This window comes from Ictidomys tridecemlineatus, chromosome 3 (assembly GCF_052094955.1).
Source record: "Ictidomys tridecemlineatus isolate mIctTri1 chromosome 3, mIctTri1.hap1, whole genome shotgun sequence".
In the NCBI taxonomy this organism is placed as follows: domain Eukaryota; kingdom Metazoa; phylum Chordata; class Mammalia; order Rodentia; family Sciuridae; genus Ictidomys; species Ictidomys tridecemlineatus.
The window spans coordinates 206,623,290-206,636,816 of NC_135479.1; the positions used below are offsets into that span (position 1 = coordinate 206,623,290).

A 13,527-nucleotide genomic window follows, 5' to 3' on the forward strand; every position below is an offset into this window, starting at 1 on the left:
CTTGCCACAGTGGATTATTTCGGGTCCTTTCTGCCCCTCCTCTTCCTCACTGAGCACAGAAGATGCCCATAGTCCTGCAGTGGCGGCTCTTCCTTTTCCCAGAGGTGAGACTGTAGTTAGATGTACCAGGAAGATTATGCAAGAATAAACCTAAAAAGCAAAACCAACCAACAACCCTTTCAGCTCTCCTGTGCCTTCTTCAGCTCAATGTTAGCACCAAGTGGAGATAGATTTCCTCGTGCCGAGGGTTTCTGGGAATCCCAGAGGTTCTGTATTGTGCAGCACAATGCCATGACTGGGACAGAGAGAGGCGGCCAAGGTAGTCTCTCAGACATTCAGAAGGGTCACTCTTGATTTCTGTGAAGCTTCCAACACCAAGAGATTCAGAACTTTGTCTTTTAATGCTGGGTGTCATTAGCAAACCCAATCTGAATTTCGTTGTATTATTTATAGCATTTTCTTCTGTTCTGGTTTTAAGGCAGTTCTTCCCTATTTCCTCACTGGTTTAACTGACTGTAAATAAACCCTTTAAATTCCCTAGCTGGCTTAGACACTAGTCAAATTGTTATAGCACATGAAAAAAAAAAAAACTGACCCCAAAGCAGCCTTTTAAAAACCAGTACATGCCATTTTTTATTGGTTCTTTCTAGTTATACAGTAGAATCCATTTTGACATGATTATAAAAGCAAGGACTGTATCTTGTTCTAATTCAGTCTCCACCACTTCCCTTCCCTCCCCCCTCCCGTTTCCTTCCCGCTACTGATCTTTCTGCCATTTACCCATAGTTATTTTTTAAAATTAATTTTTGTGGTATATGCGATGGTGAGATTCCTTGTGATATAGTCACAGTGACCTAGGAAAGTTATGTCAGAATCATTCCACTCTTTCCTTTTCCCAGCCCCCTCCCTTTCCTTCGTTTCCGCCTCCCACCTCTTATGGTGGGTTAGCTTCCAAATTTGACCTTGGATCTTTTGGGATTGGCTTATTTCATTTAGCATGATAGTCTCCAGATCCATCCATTTACCAGCAAATGTCAGTCATTCTTTTTTATAGCTGAGTAATATATATATAAAAAATCTCACATTTTATTTATCCATTCATCTGTTGAAGGGCACCTAGGTTGTCTCCATAGCTTAGCTATTGTGAATTGTGCTGCTATAACCATTGATGTGGCTGTGTCACTGTAGTATGCTGGCTTTATTTTTGATAAAAACATAAAAAATCTTATGCCCTTTTCTTAGTTGTTTGAAGTTTCAAAAATAAATTAGGGCTGGGGTTATTGCTCAGTGGTAAAGTGCTTGCTTAGCATGCTCTAGGTCCTAGGCTTAGTCCCTAGCATGAGAAAACAAAAACAAACAAAAAGTTATCATAACAAAGTTAGTTCTCAGACTACACCTAGTTCAAGTCTGAAGAGGTCCACTTGTAGAGCCTGGAGGATGGGAGAAATCAGGTTGAAAACATAGTATAAAATGTGTTGAACAGAAAGCTATGTAGCCAAGCTTAGTAGTCAACATGATCACAGCAAATACTTCTTCTAATTGTAGATACTTGTTAATGCAGAAAACTCTGTAAGCCCAGAAAAATATAGAGGAAATATAATCACCTAATGGAGATCTTCATCCACACAAAAGTTGCGATGTCATTTCTGTATTTTCCTGTGTGTGTAAACTCAGGAACTTTAAATATTCTGTTATTTAATAGCTAACGTGCTACTGAGCATGTCCTAAGGACAAGGAACTGTTTAATCACATAGTTTATGTAAATCCTCTCACAGTTTGTCATTTAAATCAGCTCTACCTATTTTTTCCACAACCTGACTTTGAGTTCTGGATAGTGTCCAGTGGTCTGACTGTATACTAGTTTACCTTAACTTGTTTAAATAATCCTGAGTGGCCACATGTTTGGATTGTTTTTAAGAATCTTCACCTTGAATTTTCACAAGGCTGTGAAGAACATCGCTGTCGGCAGCTCTCTGGGGGTACCCTGATGACTTCGGGAGGCTGTTTGGAGTTTCAACAGTCCCCCTTTTTGTGTGTATTTGTCATCAACAGGAAGGAGGTTGAGTTGATTCTGAAGGCTTTGGGGACCAGCAAGAGGGTTCCCTGAAAGATGCACCAGCTGTCAAGTTTCTGCAGTTCCTTGAAGGTTTAATGTGTGATGTGGGTGAAAGCAGGTGGAGGCAAGCAAGGACAGTGATGGCCCCTGGCAAAGCTGGAGTGCAGGGAGGGGAGGTGACGCACCTGGCTGTGGAGAAGCCCACTGAAGCAGGATGCAGCTTGGGTGACGGGTTCTGTCTCCTCGTGTTGGAGGTCTAGCGGGTCTGTGATCAGGCCTGGCCGGGTGGCTTTGTCTTTGGCATCACTTGGCTTTTGTTTCCTAGTGTGGTTGTTCTGCTTTTGTTGTCTTCGTCCAGCACATCCAGCATGTCCAGTACCAGGGAGAGGGCTGATTAGGATCGTACACCTGTTGCTGGCGAGGAAACTCAGGCAGGGTCTGCATCATTTCCTCTCTTCTTCCACTTGCTGGGACACAGTCCTGTGGTCAGGAACTGCAAAGAGTCTGGTGGTTCATGCCCAGTGAAAATTTGGGAATGGCAAACCAGCAGTGTCAGCGCTCCTGGCTCCTGGGAAAGTACTGAGAGCCTCAAGTTCCCTGTGGGTTCCCTTTGGCTGGTTGGCCAGGAGGAAACCTGGCTTGAGCACCAGGCAGAGGACACATTGTCCCTGCACTAGCACACAGGGAGTAGCCCTGGTCATGCCACTGTCAAGACTTCCCAGCTGCAGTTCTCTTCCTCTGTTTAAGCAGAAGCAACTCTGGGAAAGAAACCAGTCTGTTGGCCAAACACTTTTGGAGGGCAACCAAGGAATGGGTACTGGGACTGCTGTCCAGCAAATGCTCTTCTTGGTTGCTGAGATAAAATATATGGCAAGAGCTAACCTGGAAGCTAGCATGACTAGTGGGTGAACTGAGAGCATCTTAGGGACAAAGTGGGAAGGAATATGGGGACTTGCATCAGCTCAGCCTGCTGGTTCTAGAAGTGTGCCAGGGTGTGGTATTAGGATATGGTGGCAAGCCTAAGACAGGAAGTGGGAGACCGGGCCCACCTGCTGTCCAGGTATGTCATCCTGAGAAAATCTCCAAAGCCCCCTATCTTTCCTAATTCATAAAGTGGGTTAATGTTGGTCCCACCTGTATCATGAGATTCTAATGAAGCTTAAGTGAGATATACACAAGATACAGCCTTGAAAGCTACAGTTTCTTACAATAAGCATTATTCCAGGATAAAAGTACTTCAGCAGGGAGACACCTCCCTGGAGAACTTCCCTGGAGTCATCCAGTGATCCATTGGGGAAGAGGAGTTTTCAACACCCCTTAAGAGCCCTGAGCTGGCAGGCAGCACCAGACAGACTTTGTTGAGTGACTGTGTATAAGTGCTGTGTTTGATTAATTCATTCCCAAGAGTAATCTATGCAAACCAAATTCTTCATGTTTTTTTTTTTTTTTTGTATCTATGAGACAGGGGGGACAATGGAAGAAAAATATGAAGAAAGAATCCTTGCACATCACTCTAAAAGATAGTAAACATAATATAGTCTCTTCAGGAAGCATTTTATTGTTGCTCCATGTTTAAGAATTTTCACTGACAGAAAGCCAACACTTTTAGATACTCTCCCGCATAGCCCGGGTCAGCTTCTGAATCTTGGTTTTTGCAGACATATCAACATATTTCTCTCCAATACGGACAATCATTCCACCCATGATTGCTGGATCAGTCTAGAAAAGAAAATAAACCAGACACATGAAAACATACGGACATTATTTCACTAATCAATTGGAGAGATGAAAAGTGCTCTGAAATGCTTAATGTGCTATACAGATATTACATCTAGAAAAAGAGCTAACTTTTCATAAATACTCTTTGCTGCCATTTTAAGATTTGAATAACTTGAGGAAACATACCATATATAATTAAAAACCTACCTTAACCTCCAATTTCAATACTTGGCCTTGACTTAGGAAGCTCTTCAGGACTGTCTTTAACTCAGAGAGAACAGCTTCAGGTAAAGGCTGAAAAAGAACAAAAAAATCCATTAAATGTGGACAAAGCATTACAGAATCCTCCAAAATTAAAAAAAATAGTGAGCACAATTGCCAAGACCTGCCTTGTAATCTCCTGTCTTAAATACTAGGAACTCTGTTGGGGACACACACTCCTGTCAGTCTGCTGGCTCAGGCACGTGGGCCCTGCCACCCAAGAACCCTGGGCAAGCTCATGTTCAGCACTTCAATTACTGTCCATAAACACTGTTCCCTTCCTGTCCCACCCATGAAGGACAAGTCAAGTCCAGCAAAGCAGAAAATGCGGGGCTCTCCTCTGGCAGCCCTGTGGTCAGGGTATACACCTATCACTTCTTGACAGGAATAGCTGCGGGTGAGGCTGGTCTGTGGGCTTTCAACTTCCCAGCTCTATCACTGTCTCCCCAGGTCCATGGCTACCAGCACCTCTGGTAGACCACTCCACTCCTCAACCTCACAGAAAACCAGGAATACCTGGCTTGTCCCTGAGGTCAGCATAACTCTGCAATCTGCTTGTATAGGGCAAGTACTCCAAATGTCCACGCTGCACTCCCCATTCTCAGCCTCAACTCTACTCCCAGTTAATGAGGTGAGAATGAGAGAGGCTGCTGCAGGAAGGGCCTCTGTTATCACAAACCTACTCCCCCAGCCAAGAGCTGGCAGAAACTCCTTCTATCTTCCTAAAGACCTAATAGTATCTTTGGGTGATGGTGGTGAAATATGTCAGTGTCTCATCAAAACACTCTTTGCTGACTTTGAGGTTGGAGACCTCTGAAACCCGTCCACACCTTCCACTGAGATGTGTGCTGAGTGCCAGGCACTTTACACCCACCACCTCTTGTAATCTGGACAAGGCAGCAAGGCCTGAGGTTATTAGTCTAACTTTAGCCGTGAGAGAACTGAGGGTCAGAGTGGTTAAGACACTTGCCTAAAAAGCCAAGTGAAGATTAACACCACTATTTGCAACTAGTCTACGTGTTCCTAAAGCCTGTGAACTTGTTAATAAAAACACAACTTTTCTCAAACAGCAGAAACTTATTTACCCAGGTCTACAAACATCAAGAACCTTAATGACAGCTGGTCCAAGATACTTTTGCAAACTAAGCATCCTTTACAAAACCATACCCTTGTCTGCACTTAAGCACGGTCTGCAGCAGTGCATGGCTGTGGGGACAAGTGACTGCCTCAACTGTGTGGCTCCCTGTGAACATCCCAGCTGGGACTGCTTAGAGCCAGGTACATGTTTTGGGGGGCACCAATTATGTACTGAACTATAAATACGCAAAGAAGTATTTATGCACCAAAATGCCTCTCTTTGAAACTCTACTTTTTTGGAGAGTTGGAGCATTCTTTTAAACATTAGAAATATTGATCTAGATGAGGTCAAGTGCTGTTCACTGCAAGTAAATCTACCATATTCTACTGATGTTTAAGCCCCCTAGACTATATGAACCAAACTAAGTTAGGAAGGAAATACATATTTAAGACAATAACAAAATTACTTCTAGGGATATAACACAGTGTAGCTTAAGGAACTGGGATTCTGAGAGAGGCCTGCATTTAAATTCAGGTCACATTTTGTGTGACTTTGGGCAAACTAGTTAGTCACCCTGGGCTTCAGTTTCCCTCTATAAAATAACACAATTATACTTCTACCTCATATGGATCTTCTGGTATTGAATCAAGTAATGAAGTACAAAGTACATGGCATAAGCTAGGGTTCAGTAAAGGTGGCTGGGGATTAAAAAACCCAAGGGCCCATCCACCCTACCCCTTCCCATTCACTGCCACATCAGTTGAAAGATTAGAAACTCTAGTTTAAGTAAACTACTTAATAATGGCACTTAACAGCATAATTCAAACTTATAATGGAACTTAAACCACAATTTTCTAACATATTTCAATGTTCTTTACGTTAAACCAGTCTATAGTCTTTATGAATAATCACTGGTGTAGAAACACTAGTGAGATCAACATTGGCCCTTCTAAAGCAGAGGTTCACAAAAGCTCATAACAAGGATACAATAAACCTCCAAGTGACAGCACCTTCCCCAATTTCTTGATTTCCCGTTTGTTAAGGCAAACGCAGCAGCAGCAACCCACTACTTACAGATGCAGTGGTCACTGTGCAAGGTACTTCTCCACGGTGCACACTCATAATGGTAGAAAAAGCAGAAATGATGCCACGGGCACTGCCTAGGCGACCATTTTCAGCAAGCAAGTCTGGGAAAGTGAAAGAGTCTCAGTGACATGATACTCACTTAATAGCTTTCTCAGTAACTTATATTCACCCAAAAGGCAAACTTTGATTTGTGGCCTTAAAACATATTCCATGTCCTTTAAGAACATGAATGAAGACAGCTTGTTATTTAAAAGTATATTCAAATATATTTTATTTCAGGACATAGTCTTAAAAAAAAAAAAAAAAAAGACTGCCTTGACAAGCATTAAATTAGTGCCTTTTTGTTTGTGGTCTCCCCCACTTGGATCTGCAGCAGCCCTCTTGCAACCATGCTGCAATCTGACGTTCATGCTTATGTTACAGATTCTAACTCCCAAGCGAACATACTGTATACACTCAACAGATAACACTTTGTATTCTGATATGGCCATAAACCACAGGTATCCTCCGTGGGTTGAAACTACTCCCTGTGCAGCACATCTCAGTATCCTTTAGACTGTGCTCTTCAAACTTAATGCACAATTTGCTTGGGAAGCTGGTTAAGATGCAGATTTGGACTTGGTAGGTTGGGGTGGGTCCGGGGATTCTTACTGCCAATAGGCTTCCAGGTGATGGTGATGCTCTGGGTCCACAGAGCACACTTCCAGTAGCAATGTTTTAAGAGAATAAAGGGGAAGAAGTCCCAATACTTACTGATCAGATTAGACGTGATGGGGGAAAACCTCTCTTTTGCTGTGATGTCATTTAGGCTTTTCATTTTGATGGAACGCTTAATATGTGGATTCAAAATAGAAGCTGCTGTTTTGGGTTCCTTCAGGATTTGCTGAAAGTACCAAAAGATAACTTAATTCTTTTTTTTTTTTAATTTTTTAATATTTATTTTTTAGTTTTCGGCGGACACAACATCTTTGTTTGTATGTGGTGCTGAGTATCGAACCCGGGCCACACGCATGTGCTACCACTTGAGGCACATTCCCAGCCCCAAGATAACTTAATTCTTTACAGCACAAATGATCTCAGCTGCCACAGTTTTTTTCTTTCCCTCCTGCTGTGTTTCTTTCTTTTTGTGGTATTTTTTGTGACTGAACCCAGGGATTCTCTACCATTGGGCTACATCCCAACCCTTTTCATTTTTTGAGACAGGGTCTTGTTAAGTTGCCCAGGCTGGCCTTGAACTTTTGATTCTCCTGTCTAGTCACCTAAGGAGCAGGATTACAAGCGCGTACTACCACGCCCAGCCTCATCCTCACTTTCTTACGACTTACAAAAATCAGCACTTACAAGCACGTATAAAGACAAATTTATCATATAATACATTTCTCCAAATGACTTCAGGAATATGCTGCATGACGGTTTTATATAGGATAAAATGATGTTCCTTGGAAAGTACTTAAAAATACCTTATGCTGTTTCTGAAATATTTGTTTTCTAAGAAAGATTATAAAAAATTAAGCAGCCAAAGGCTCACTTTACTTCCTATCTTAATGTATTTAAAACAGGTGAGATTCTGGCTCTAGTTTTTCCTCCAAGGCAGACCTAAATCAGGTGCTCCGACAGCAGGGTAGGCCTCTCTCCCATTCCCTGAGAGGGGCCTGCATCCTGGCAGGTCCTGATCCTTCTGCTCTGCTTTAACAGAGCTCACAGGATCAACCCAACTTGTGAGAAGTCTCTAGTGTTTCCACAGCAGCCTCAGTAGTCTGGAAGGGAGATTGGACCAAACATGGAAGTGCAATGACCATGGGAGACCACTATGGCCCCATTTTTTTCAATGACAAATGTCTTTTGTTAGTGAACAGATGCAGCTTCTGGCACCTTGCTGCTCTGGTTACAGACCAGAGTTCCAATAAATCAACAACCACTCTTTCCAGGCTTTGAGTTACACATCTCTATGTGATTTCCAATTACTCTGCCAATACTTCTGCCCAGGATTTGGGCCAGAATCCTGTCTCTGAGCCATACTGCTTGTCATACACTGCCATCCAGTGTACAGATTTCCACTGAAATGGCCCACAGAAAGGACACCTGTCCACAAAAACTGAACATGTATTCCAATAAAAAGCATCTTAGAATCCGTAGTATCTATTTTTCGAACTGTTTCTGATGGATCTTCCAGTGCTGGACAGTTAAGAATGGCACTGGATAGTCCTATACTAATTCCCTCAGTGTCCCCCCAAATGCTAATTTTCATTTATAAAGGGTCTTATGGTAACTGCCTCCCTCCTTTTCCTCCATGTCATGTCTGATTTTCAGGTTTGGGTCAGAATCATTCTAATGTCCATGACCCAGGTCATTCCTTGTTGTAAATATGAACTTAAATAAGGGCATAACTGATAAGCAGCAGATGTAACTGTCACCTCCGAAAAGGCCTCTGTAGACCCTGTGTGTTTCTGACACCCTCCCCTGATGTGGCTCTTGCAAGGAGGCTCAGCCTGCTGGCTCTGTGAAGATCTAAGAGGACCAGCTAAGACCTTAAGCATATTTGCAACAATTGGATCAAGGAAGGAATACAAAGCTAAACTTATTCCATCTGTTAGGACAAAAATTACAATAAGAGTTCAAAATAAAAAGTGAACAAAATAAGTGGCATAGAACAATACTTGTAAAGTGGGGCTGGGGCTCAGTGGTAGAGTGCTTGCCTAACATGCACGAGGCATTGGGTTTGATCCTCAGCACCACATAAATATAAAGATTGTGTCCATCTAAAACTAAAAAATAAATATTAAAAAATAATACTTGTAAGGTATTATAATTAAAGTAGAATACAGGTATTATTCTATAAGTAGCCTAGGAGGGTTTTTTCCCTAAACAAAATAAAAATCTTAAGAAATACATGGATTAGAAGATAGAAAATTTTTTTAAGCATACAATTAAAAAAATTCTCTGGGGAGACTACATACTAGACTGTCTATTTTCTCTTCTTTCTTTTTTTTTTTTGTACCTGGGATTGCACTCAGGGACACTTAACCACTGAGCCACATTCCCAGCCCTTTTTGTATTTTATTTAGAGACAGGACCTCACGGAGTTGCTTAGCACCTTGCTTTTGCTGAGGCTAGCTTTGAACTTATGGTCCTCTAGTCTCAGTCTCCTGAGCAACTGGGGTTACAGGCATGTGCCATCGTGCCCGGCTCTCCTTCCCTCTCTTGGACCTGACTGCTAGAAGTGGCAGCTAGAAAATCTAAGGAGAGGAAAAGTAACAAAATGTTTAGAAACTTCTAGACTTGAAAATTAAAGCACAGACTCTCTGGCTTAAATCACTGGGTTTGAAATTCAGTTTATTCTTTTCTTTTATGTAAAAGTGAAGACAAGCTTCCAAGGTGGCCTCCCTCCTCTGCAGCCAGCTCTCCACCTCACTGGGATGCTATTGCTCCCCTCCTAACTCTGCTGCCCCAAGGCTCTGCTCAGCTCTCTCCTCATGTCTTGGGAACAAAATAATTAAAATCCAAGAAAAAGGGCTGGGGTTGTGGCTCAGTGGATAGAATGCATGCCTTGCATGTGTGAGATACTGGGTTTGATTCTCAGCACCACATATAAATAAATGAATAAAATAAAGGTCCATCAATAACTAAAAAAATAAATAAAATAAAAACAAAAAATCCATGAAAAGACTTCATCTGAAAAATAAATTATAGTAAAACAAAGTTGTAACATATTATAAGACTATTTTGAAAACACCTGTATTATGAGCACATTTTTTTCAAAAGGCGACCTTTTAATTCTCTTCTGAAATGATGATTTTTCTTAAGTTACTAACTTACATTTTGATTTTATACTTCTACCTTTTTAAAAAAATATTGAACCCAGGGCCTGTACGTGCAAGGTGAGCGCTCTACCACTGAGCCATAATCCCAGCTCCACTTTTACCTTTTCTTATCTGGAAATCTTGGTACCTAATGTGAATATTCTTATATGTGTCTGCCTGCCTCCACACAATAGTTTTAGGATAACAAAACTCAATATTATTACCAACAATGTTTCTGAAGAACAAATTTTTTGTTTGATAATTAAAGGAACTTAAAAATGCAATAAACAAGAAAACCACTTACCGCTACCCTCAACAACTCCTTTTCTACTTGTTCCAGTTTATTCTGTTTAGAAGCAGCAGAATAAAGAGCAGTGGCATAGCGACCTTCAACGCCGTATACCTGAACAGGTGGCTTCAGACAAAAGGGTAGAGGTAAGAAAGAAGGAAAATCAATTAAGATATTATACTATAAAGCAGAATTAAACATTTATAATTTAAAAAATTCATCTCATAATACAAAACAATTTAAATATGTCACCAAAGAGCTGTTCTAAATGGCAATTCTCAAATTAGGAATATTTTCTTAGTCAGGTTCCTGTTTAATTCTTCACTCGTGAAATGGGAAGACATAGTGTCTAAAGACCCTTTAAGCTCTACCTCATATAATTTAGTTATTTTAACTACTTAAAGTAGTTTAAACCAATTAATTTAAAAATGTACTTATGATTCCCTTGAACTCAGTAGCTATTCAGTTCCAAACATGGGAGATTTGTAACACTGATGGAAGGCAGTTTGAATATACTGGAGCTAGGGGAAAAAAGCGCTTAGACATTTTATAAATTTCTGCTTACAGAGCCTCCCTATCAATGATCAATTTAATAGAGCCCTTTGCTAATTCACAAATCACCTGAGGTTTGACATTTCTACATATGACATGCTACCATCAACATATGACCGCATGTACTTAGTGGTGCTATGAATGTAGCAGGAAAGCCAGGCTCTGAATAAGAATGATTTAGTTTTCAGACCAGTTCTAAAACTAAGCTGACCAGTTCTAAAACTTTAGGCAAACTTCCCCTAAACCTCAATTTCCCCCTTTGTAAAATGGGAAAATCAACTACTCCTTATCACTGTTACAGAAGTTTTAGGAAGTTCTTGCATGAAGAATAAATAAGATTCTTCCTAATAGTTTTGAGAGATTTAGGCTGGTGGGGGTGTAATAGTCACTTTTCAAAAACAGTGGTTCACTAAAGACACTAGTATTTTGATCTCTGATGCTAGTTTTCCAAAGAAGGGATTGGCTCACTGTTGAGTGGAGTGAGCAGGTTAGATAGCCCAGTTCTTTTGTAAGGTGAGATCTGTTCCTGCTCCCTGTTAGTTGAATCTATATTCTGTCACATAAGAACTAATAATTAAAGAAATAATTAAAGTAACGCATGAAAATGCAGTCAGGATGTCACCAACTGGTAACAGGGTTACTATGAGCTGTTGACATTACTTTTCTGTCACTCACAGGTCTCTCTCTTCATCAGAGGTCAATTAGGCTACTTCTGCATTGAAAGCAAGGGGCTGGCAGATCTTTGAAATGGTTAGATGTTTTGATGCCAAGTGGAGTAGTCCCTTTGTGCTGATTTAGTGCAGAGCAAGGGTATAAGTAGTGACCATCCCTTACTAGCCAAGGTGATGGGAAGCACATGGAGCTGCAATAGAAATTAAGATACCTCCATTTAATGTCAACTCCTATAGTAACTTACTGTGAGAATATGGGTGTGTCACTTTATTTCGTTGGATCTGTTTCGTGCATTACAAAAAAGCAAATAAAAGCTGGCATACCTATTTTGGAGGGTTAACTGGAAAAACATGAATTTTTTTAAAAGGTTACTATATTTAAAGGTTATGTGTAAGCTCATCACATAGCAAGCACTCAACATCAATCCTTTGCCCACACCAAACACATATCACATTTTGGGAACCACAAACTATGCACAGAAAGGTTTGGGCAGTGAATACACAGAAGTCCATACCCTAACTGTATTGCTATTTGACTCACATACTTTCATCTGCTTTACATTACAAAAGAATATAAATTAACATACCCTCACAAGCTTGGTAAATGGTCTGACCATAGATGTACTGAAGCATCGCACCTTTAAAACAATCAAGGAAAATGGGTCAAACAAGGTTACTTGAAAATTTCTGTATTTAAATAATGAAAATATTTTTAATGACTTCTAAACAATTAGTTTCATATGCTTCTCTGTATTATCACAAAAATTACACAGGGTGAACTACTCTTTATTACCTGGGAGTAAATTCCACCAATGAGAATCATTTCAAATAGCTTGGGAAATTGCCTTCGCACTAACATTCCAGTTTGTTGGAATGGGCTAAGGCTTACACACACTAATGAGGGTGCAAGGGAAGGACGGGGGAGATACAAAAATAACGTTCAGTGAGGGCTATTGTTTCAAAAAACTTTTAACATTTTTGGTACTGGTATTACCACACCCTTGGGAAGAACTATCATAAAGTGGGAGGACTTTGGTCATCACGAATATACTTTCTCAGAAATCTAAACGCTACCTAAAAATATTCATTATTTGAGTATTTAGCATAAATAATAAATATTCATTATTTGAGTATTGTACTGGTTTGATATGACAACAGGCCCTAGTTCTTAGTTGGTATCTTGGCTATCAAAGGCCAGAGCTGGAATCCGAGATTTAAAAAATCACCTGCAACGGCACAGGTCACCTTCACATTCTTCAGCACAGGAATGCACTATGTCAGAATTCTCTCTGAGGATTTTAGGGCTCATGGAAAAATTACCTAAGCTGCAAAGGGTGCTCATATGTAAAGCACCAGGATGGACACAGCACAAGAGGCACACATTTTCCCCAACTCCGTCCTGTTTGACTCTGTCGGTTCCGAGCTCAACACTTACTGTTGAGCAGCCAAGGACGGGTCATTTAAGCGTTTCTGTCATTTTTCTTTACGAAAATGAAATGTACTTTGCGAATATTCCGGAGCATTACTCGTGACCCCTGACAGGTTTCGCCACCGCCGCCGCCAAGCAGCCCTCGGAGCCCGGGAAGCCCGGTCTCGGTCTCCGGTCCCCTCCAGCCAGGGGCCTCCCGGGGCAGTGTTCGGCGGACTCCAAGGTCACAGCTCGCGCAGCCCCGCGCCCACTAACCCGCTGGTGTCCACAGGGTCGAAATGAGGGCCTGCCTGCATCGCCCCCGCTCGTCAGGCCCCAAGACCTTGAACGGCGGCCAAACTCCCCCAGCCGTGGCCCCGCACCCTGGCGCTCAGCAGCGGGTACCGGTCACCCAAAGAGGCAACCTCCTGTTGGCTTCTCTCACCTGCTGTGAGAGCCTGGAGGCTGTTGGGGCGGCCATCTTCTCCCGGGTGGCTGTAGGTCAAACCCGGAGAGGAAGCGAGAGGGGAGTGAGGGCGCAGGCGCGCGCCAGCGTAGCCGCTAGGCTCTCTGGGAAATGTAGGCGCAGGTCGCCAGGACGCGTGCG

General features: G+C 41.7%; 1 protein-coding gene across 1 annotated transcript; it reads right to left on the reverse strand.

Annotated features, from left to right (window-relative positions):
- Positions 1 to 3,591: 3,591 nt before the first annotated feature.
- On the reverse strand, positions 3,592 to 13,519 carry Atp5po (ATP synthase peripheral stalk subunit OSCP). Its single transcript, XM_005323521.5, has 7 exons — positions 13,366 to 13,519; positions 12,100 to 12,150; positions 10,305 to 10,415; positions 6,954 to 7,083; positions 6,189 to 6,301; positions 3,983 to 4,069; positions 3,592 to 3,775 (listed from the first exon to the last, which is right to left on the reverse strand). Exons 1-7 carry the CDS (start codon positions 13,399 to 13,401, stop codon positions 3,662 to 3,664), a joined length of 642 nt encoding a protein of 213 aa, XP_005323578.2. The 5' UTR covers positions 13,402 to 13,519; the 3' UTR covers positions 3,592 to 3,661.
- Positions 13,520 to 13,527: the final 8 nt, after the last annotated feature.

Coding starts and splice junctions, on each gene's coding strand:
- Atp5po (XM_005323521.5), bottom strand. CDS start 13,401: ATGGCCGCCCCAACAGCCTCCAGGCTCTCACAGCAG. Junction 10,416..12,099: donor CATTTACCAAGCTTGTGAGG/GTATGTTAATTT, acceptor TTTTGTCTGAAG/CCACCTGTTCAGGTATACGG. Junction 4,070..6,188: donor GCACAGTGACCACTGCATCT/GTAAGTAGTGGG, acceptor GTTCTTTTTCAG/CCTTTACCTGAAGCTGTTCT.